Source organism: Cryptosporidium andersoni (assembly GCF_001865355.1).
Source record: "Cryptosporidium andersoni isolate 30847 chromosome Unknown contig_59, whole genome shotgun sequence".
In the NCBI taxonomy this organism is placed as follows: domain Eukaryota; phylum Apicomplexa; class Conoidasida; order Eucoccidiorida; family Cryptosporidiidae; genus Cryptosporidium; species Cryptosporidium andersoni.
This window is the reverse complement of record NW_027122832.1, coordinates 89,057-97,533: the sequence shown is the minus strand read 5'-3', so window position 1 is coordinate 97,533 and position 8,477 is coordinate 89,057. Positions and strand designations below refer to the sequence as shown.

General features: G+C 19.9%; 5 protein-coding genes across 5 annotated transcripts in view; 2 read left to right on the top strand and 3 right to left on the bottom strand.

Annotated features, from left to right (window-relative positions):
- Positions 1-131: 131 nt before the first annotated feature.
- cand_022130 (uncharacterized protein) lies at positions 132-2,327 on the bottom strand (the record flags this gene model as incomplete). Its single annotated transcript, XM_067212443.1, has 1 exon — positions 132-2,327. The coding sequence occupies one exon, from the start codon at positions 2,325-2,327 to the stop codon at positions 132-134; it is 2,196 nt and encodes a 731-aa protein (XP_067068932.1).
- Positions 2,328-3,124: 797 nt separating this feature from the next.
- cand_022120 (DNA large subunit family protein) lies at positions 3,125-4,878 on the bottom strand (the record flags this gene model as incomplete). Its single annotated transcript, XM_067212442.1, has 2 exons — positions 3,125-4,644; positions 4,800-4,878. The coding sequence occupies 2 exons, from the start codon at positions 4,876-4,878 to the stop codon at positions 3,125-3,127; spliced, it is 1,599 nt and encodes a 532-aa protein (XP_067068931.1).
- Positions 4,879-5,815: 937 nt separating this feature from the next.
- cand_022110 (1-acyl-SN-glycerol-3-phosphate acyltransferase protein) lies at positions 5,816-6,727 on the top strand (the record flags this gene model as incomplete). The annotated part of the gene is made up of 1 exon (XM_067212441.1): positions 5,816-6,727. One exon carries the CDS (start codon positions 5,816-5,818, stop codon positions 6,725-6,727), a length of 912 nt encoding a protein of 303 aa, XP_067068930.1.
- A 216-nt stretch (positions 6,728-6,943) lies between these two features.
- On the top strand, positions 6,944-7,891 carry cand_022100 (uncharacterized protein; the record flags this gene model as incomplete). Its single annotated transcript, XM_067212440.1, has 1 exon — positions 6,944-7,891. The coding sequence occupies one exon, from the start codon at positions 6,944-6,946 to the stop codon at positions 7,889-7,891; it is 948 nt and encodes a 315-aa protein (XP_067068929.1).
- Positions 7,892-8,217: 326 nt separating this feature from the next.
- Positions 8,218-8,477, bottom strand: part of cand_022090 (uncharacterized protein) — a gene marked incomplete at both ends in the record, with an annotated part of 2,451 nt that continues 2,191 nt past the window's right edge. Inside the window, one exon of the mRNA XM_067212439.1 lies at positions 8,218-8,399. Coding sequence (XP_067068928.1) covers positions 8,218-8,399 — 182 coding nt within the window. The remainder of the gene's footprint in view (positions 8,400-8,477) is intronic.

Sequence of the window (8,477 nt, the reverse complement as noted above, 5' to 3'; positions counted from 1 at the left end):
ATTTGAAATATTAAATATATTGAGAGGATAATTACTTTTAACTGGGTTGTTTTGTTTTATATCGTTCCCTTTTTTCTCTAATAAATAACCTGAGATATATTATAGTGATATTATCAATAAATAAGTCATTGTTACTGAAGATCAAATACAGAAATATCTGAACTGCTAAGTTTATCTAAGTCCTTTTGATTAACTACCCATGCAACAAGAACAGTTATGTCATCCTCTTTACCACCTAGATAAGCTGAATTTGTATTCGGATCATTACTACTTACTCCTAGATGTTTCTTTGCTTGATTAGCAAATGGAGTCTTAGACCTTGGATCTAAAGATTTATAGTAAGCTGATAAAGCAATTGCTTTTGCAATTGCCATAGGAGTAGTTGTATTTCCTATTTCTCCATAAAGCATTTTCGATTCATATGGAGAATATGCTTGACCAACTATTGTACTAATTTCTATATCAAATAAATTGTCAAATACTCCATCTGTTCCAATTATAATTAAATCACCTTCTTTAATATTAACATCTAGTAATTCTATCATTTCTGGACTATCACATACTAATAAATTTGTTTCTTGATTATTCATTTTACATTCTTTTTCCATTATTGCTATTTTTACTATTTCATTATAACCATTTTTCATTAATTTTAACCATTCTTTTTCTGCAGGTAATCTTGCAAATTGATATGGACAATTAAATTCATGTTGCATCTCCTTAACACGTCTTACTATTTCCATTCTTCCACTATCAAATTGAATTCTTCTCAAAACTAATGCACCACTATCTCCCATATTTGCAAACCCAGCAATATTATTTATATTATCAAAACACATTACAAGAGCAGTACTAGCACCATGAATACCTGAATGATCACATTCATCTAAACTTTTCTGTAATGCAGCTTTTGCAATACTTGACGGATATTTAATCAAATCTTTTTCTTCTATATTATATATATTATTTAAATATAATCCATCTTTCTTAAGAAAATTAATATTTGGATCATATAATGCTTTTAATGTATTTTTCATTAATAAATTAGAAAATTCTCTTGCACTTACACCACTAAGACTTTCCCATTCTCCAACTCCATCAGCTACACCCATACATTGAAGATATTCTGCTAAAAACCAACCATCTTCACCACCTTTAATTCTCTTATCATTTCTTGCTAATGCATAAGATCCCATCCATAAATGTAATATTTCATTATTTGAATTATTAATATTTGTATTTTTATGTTTTTCTGAAAATAATTCTCTAAGTTTACTTGGATCACAACTACAATATCTTTGTGAATTTATATAACATGAATCATTATTATATAATAATTTTTTATCCAAAATTTCTTTATTTTTTATTTTATGAGATATAATAGCTTCTTTTAAAAATAAATGTTGTGGCATATTAATATTATACATTAATTTATTATATGTAGAAATATTATCCTGTAATCCCTCTTTATATATATCTTCATTTAAATTTATTAAATTAGATAATTTATTATCTGAATTATCTATAGTATCACCTTTTATAGTTTCATTTCTTGATATTATATTACTATTTCCTATTACAAGTCTTGTTCTATTTTGTATATTATCCACATTTTTATTAATATAATTCATTTTTAAATTTGAAACAGTTCCAATTCTAAGTATATCTAAAATTAGATCTTTAGGAATTCCATTTAATCCTATATCTACTTTTCTAATTCTATATAAAGCTTCTTTTATACCATGACATCCATTATTTGCATATTGGATTATTGAATTAGGTATTTCATATTTATCTTCACATAATTTAGCCCAATTTGCAAATGAATCATTATAATTACGAGTTTTACAAAATTCTATATATTTATCAAAGATTATTTTTTCAAATTTATCTTTAGGTATACCTAATTCATTTGGTATAGATATATTCCATGATCCACAATCATTTCTTATATATCTTAATAAATTATTAGAATTATAATTTGATAATTCATTATCTAAATATGTAATATCATTTTTATATATATTATTAGATTTTGTAATGTCATAATCTCTAGTATAATCTAAAATATATGTTTCTATATTATTATCATTTTTTTCTTTTGATCTATTTTTATAATTTTTATTTTTTCCTTTTTGATATTTTAAATTTAATGATTGTTTTAGAATTTTTTTAGAATTATTTGTAAGAATATTCACCATTGCATTTATACAACTGTTTCTATTATCTTTTACATTATTTTCTAATAATTTTTCCAAAGTATGAATACCCAAAATACATTTATGGGATATTAAATATTCTGAAATATTATTTATATTAGTATACATATTAACCTTAGGTCATTTTTTTTCCAATTTTTTTATAATCTTTAGATTTTCCTGTATCTATAAGATTGCATTAACCCTTTTTACATGGGTCCAGTCATAGACAGACAGGACATTATTTATTTGCGCTAATCCTGTGTAGTGTAGTATCGAAGTTTATCTTTTTCTTTTCTTTAAAAAAATAAAAAAAAAAAAAGAAAATCCAAATTAGCTTATTATAACATATTTAGGTATAATTAACTTAATATATATTATTATTATAAATTAGTGAGATAACTTTTTTTTCTTCTAATTAAAGTTTAAAGTTTAAAGTTTATATCATTTAATATTAATATTTTATATTTCTAATATTTTACCCTAATTTATTATATTAAATTATTATCTTAAGTATATAATATTAAATTTATAAATTATATCTTTATATTATTATTTACTTTTTATTAAATTATATTATAAAAAAATAAGATAAATTAAATATTAAAGGTATTTTATAATATATAATTTAATTATTCTATTAGTATATTTATTACTTATTCTAAACTATATTTAAATTAATAATATCAATTTAATAATAATAAAGTATAAAGTACAAAGTATAATAATAATAATAATATAAACAAACATACAAACAAAATCTAAATAAATTAATAATTTATATTATTTACATTATTTATAAAATATTAATATTAAAATATTCTCATTATAATAAATCTAATATATATTCTAATTATCTTAATCTTAAAATTAGATTAATCCTAATAATTACTATAATAATTAATATTATTTAATATAATATTAAATCAATTCTTTTTATTCCAATAAATCATACTTTGTTTAAAATATGAATTTGGATGATTTCCTATACCTTGAGCATTTGAATCAGGATGTAAAGTTTTAAATAAATCTAAACAAGCTAATTGATAATGTCCTATTTTACTTAAATTAGTAATATTTTGGATTTGATTAGGATCTATCAAATTCCCATAATAATTTTGTAATAATTTCTTTAATAATGTTGTATCAAATGTTTTAAATGGGCATCCATGATTTTGTCCATTTCCTGGTAATGGTAAGCCATTAATAATCTTATTGCATGGATATGGTAAATAATTACTTCTTTTTCCTTCTTGTCCGTATGCATGTCTTATATTATATTTAATTTCTTTATCAAATGATGTATGATCAATCCATAATGATCTCCATAATTTTATTTGTTCATCTAAATTCATTCCACAACCTTTTAAAAATAACCATAATTGTAATCTACCCCAATGTTTAAGATGATGATCTTGTTTTAAATATTCAAATAAACGTCTCATACATAATGGAAATGATATTATTGATAATTTATTTATATTAGATATATCTAATTTATTACCAATTATATTATTTAAATCATTAATATCTTCATTATAATTATAATCTGATCCTAAATATGAATTTCCAATATTTCTTAAAAATCCTGATATACGTAAATCAGAATATATATATTTATTTAAAATATATTCATCATTTTTTAATAAATTAATTGTATTAATTAAATTTCTTCTAAATCTTGAAATAAATAGATTTTCTAATTCATTTTCAGGAATATAACATATACCATCTTTTATAAAATATCGTCGATATTTTATAAAATTATATCCATCTGGCCAAAATGGTACTTTTAATAATCTTTTAATATTATTACCATTTGGTATAATACTTATAGCTTTATACCATATATCTTCATATTCTTTATTATTTAATATATTATCATAATATAAAAATGGGTAATTATCTCCAAAATTAGATATCATTAATTTATTAATTATTTCTATTTTTTTATTAATATTATAACTTTTTGTAAATACATTACTATTAATAATATTAGATAATTTAAATATCATTAATCTAATTTCTTGTTTTATAAACCAATCTTGTTTATCACGATTATTTAAATAAACTAATTTTAAGAAAAAATGACTAATTACATCTTTAATAAATATTTCTTCAATAATTTCATAATATTTGATATTATTTATTTGTGAATTTTCTTTATTAATAATTTTATTTATATCTGGTAATTTAAATCCTTTTTCTGATAAATATAAATCAATAATATTTTTATTATTTGACTCTAATAATGATTTATTATCATCATTATTACATTTATTATCTATAAAATGAAGTATTGATAATCTATCCATTATATATTCTTCAAATTTATTAATACTTAATGATTTTATATCTAAATTTATTATTATAGAATCATTATAAGTTGACAATATATAATTACATTCAGGAAATATACATTTACTAGCCATATTGTGTTCATAATCTAATAATAAGATGTCCATTATTCCATTATTAAATATTAAAATACAGATTTTTGATATAATAATAATTATTAATTTAATATATAATATTAAAAAGATAAAAAAAGAATATAATAAATATATATTTTATAAAATAATAATTTTATTTATTTCTTACCTATCAATATATTTTTATTTGAAGTTTTATGATTAATTATATCTGTAGATATTAAATTTATATTAGTTCCAGAAATCATTTTCTATTTTTAAATATTATTTACAATATATCAAAATAATTTTATTTTTACATAAAGTAATGAAATTACTTAATTTGATAAATTAGATATTATACCCATATCAGCGGTTTGTTATACATTTATTATTAAAAAAGAGGTAACAATATTGATTTTTATAAGATTTAAAAAAAATACTTTAATAACTAATATCAAGTTATTTATTTATATATAATTTGGTAATATCACTTTTTTTTTTTTTTTTTTAATATAGAATTATTTATAATAGTATTATCAAAGCATTTTTATTAAATAAAATAATCTCTTTTGTTATAATATATTTCCATCTATATATAATTAATTATATATAATTAATATTATTAAACTATCATTCCCTTTTTTTTCTAAAAGTCTTTAGATATAAATATACACATAATTATATACAATTATAACATTGCATGCATGCACAAGCATGCGCAAAAGCGCGCCTATACATATAATTTATAAAATCTAATATATAATATATTATAGAATAGAATAATAAAATCTTTATAAGTATTGTCAACTTTTTATTTAATTAAAAATTATATATACTATACTATTTAGGTTGTAAAATATTGTTGTATCTAATATAATATTAAAAAAATTATTATATTCTAATAATATCTCAATAATATTTAATTTAATACTAATTATTATATATGTTTAATAAAAAGATTAAATATTGAGATATTATTAAAATATTGATTAATCAATAAATTATAAAGTATGGAATTATTTTTTATAATATCTAGTACTTTTTTTTTTATAGACAGATCGACGTATTATTACTAATTTAATTTATAGCGCTAAAATATATAAATTATTAATATTGTATTACCTTGGTCCTAAATTAGTACAATATTTATAAGGAATAATTATAAGATTAAAATAATTGGAAAGGGAAAAAAATAAATAAGAGATGAGTTCTTCAATATCTGGAGAGTCTTCAGGAAATCCAAATATATTTAAGAAATCAACAACACCTACTATATTAAGGATTATTGTATCTATATATATATATATGATGATTGTATTAGCAGTAATATTTGGATTTATTACACAAATAACATTTTGGATACTCTTATTTCCATATCTATTAACTAATGAATATTTTAAAATTAAAATTATGGGTATGGCATTTAGATTTTGGTGTAATCTACTTGTTGTTTGGTTAAATCCATTTTGGAAAGTTGTAATTGTACGTAATCCACCTAAATCATATAAACCTAGAAGAACTGTTCTTATGTCAAATCATTTATCATCTGCTGATCCTTGGATAATTTCTTCTTCACACTTTCCATGGGAATTAAAATATGTATATAAAGCTGATTTAATTAAAATACCAATTGTTGGTTGGGTTGTTCAAATGACATATGATATGCCAATTTATTTTACTGGTGATAAAGGTGGTTGGGGTGTTAAATCTGGTACTACTCAATTATTATTTAAACGTTGTGCTGAATTACAAGAAATTGGATTTGGACAAGTAGTATTTCCTGAAGGTACAAGATCAAAATTAAGAAGATTACAACCATTTAGAAATGGTTTTTTTAGATTTGCTATTGAGAATAAATGTGAAATACTTCCGGTAGTTATGCATAATAATTGGACTTGTTGGCCTTTAGGTGAAGCATTTATGGACATTGGTACTATATATGTTGCCTATGGTGATCCAATTAAATTAACAGAGGATACTAATATTGAAGAATTAAAGGAAATAGTTAAAAATAGTATGTTAGATTTATTAAAATATTGTCCAACTCATAATCCAGAACTTGAACAACCTATATCAAGAATGGCTAGTAGTAGAGGACATGGTATTATTGGATAATATTAGAAATATATTTTAAGTATAATTATGAATTGAGATAAATTTAAATAATTAGAAATTAATATTTGAAGATTTTATATTATATATGATAATTATTCTTATTCTTATTAATTATAAATTTATCAATATTTTAAATAATTATATTTCTTTTATTTACTTTTTCTACTTTAATAAGAAATAATTAAAATGAGATATATTATAAAATAGAAATATATAATGAATATTAGTGCTAAGATTAGATTAGTTAATAATAATCGTGATTTATTAAATGGTGAATCTATATCAATTAGTTGGAATTCTGGATATTTTGCAAATTTAACAATTATAAATTTTTATATCTATGAAACAAAATTATTAACATCAAACTTTTTAAATAATGATAATTTAAATTCTCAACTATCTCCTATTCCCAATAAAATTTATACATTACCAAATACTGGATATTATAATCTTGTAATACCAAGTGAATTAAAAGCTGGTTCATATTTAATAATTGGTAATAATCCAAATAATACAATGGAATATTTATTACAAAATGGTTTAATTACTAAACCATTTGTAGTTTTAAATAGACCAAATATTAATAAACAAATAATGTTAATATCTCCTAAATTATCAAGACCATATGGAAATAATGAATCAATAACTGTAAAATATAATTCATATTTAGATTTACCAAATAAGGTTTTATTTCATTTATATGCGATTAATCCATTAAACCATAATGAACGTGAACATCGTCAAGTATTTGAAAATATGAAGAATGAGATAAATTTAATAGGATTATCTCATCATTCATGTATTACATATTATATGATATTAGTACAACAATTAGAATATCCATTTCATCAAGATAGTAGTGAAATTTTTTGGGTATTACCTAATTCTGAGATACCATTTACAAAATCTAAATTAGAAATAGATTCATTTGAACGATATTGTTATAGACAAAATCTTAAATACGGAATACTACCAACATTAACTGAATTTGGAATTATAACAGCAATTATAATTTGTTTAATACTTGGTATTACTTGTACATTATATTTCATTCATAATATTTATAATACAAGTAAGAAATTGAAATATAGAACTAATAATAATAGAATGAATGAAATATTTTGTGAAGATGATGATTTAGTTAGGGAAGATAATAATAGATAATAAAATAACAAATTTATTGTAATATAAATATACTTAATTTAATATTTTGTGATAAGATAGTTAATCTACAATTAGGATTTAATTTAAAATTAATATAAAATAAATTTAAATATCTATTATTATTGATTTATAAAGTGAAGAAATTTGGAATTACTAGTTAATATTATATAAATAATAATAAAATATGATTGTTTTTTCCACTCTTTTTAAGAATTTGAAGTTAATAAAATATTCATTTTATTTAAAATAAAAAAGAAAAGGTTAGATTTTAATCTTCATCTTCATATCTATCTTTGACAGGATATATTATGAATTATTTGAATTATTCAAAATTTATATGTTGATATACTATTCCAAGATGTTGACCATAAAGGTATAGCAAAGGGACGGATTGTTTTTTCAAATTCTAAGGTATTTATTAGATAAGATTTCTTATTAATTTCTTTTTTATTTAGTAATTTTATATTTAAATTTTTATGATTGCAATTATTATCACTCATATTTGAAACTTGATTATAATTACTATTTAAATATTTGATTTCACTTTGCAATTCTTTGTAATGATCTTCACTTTGTAATTCTTTGT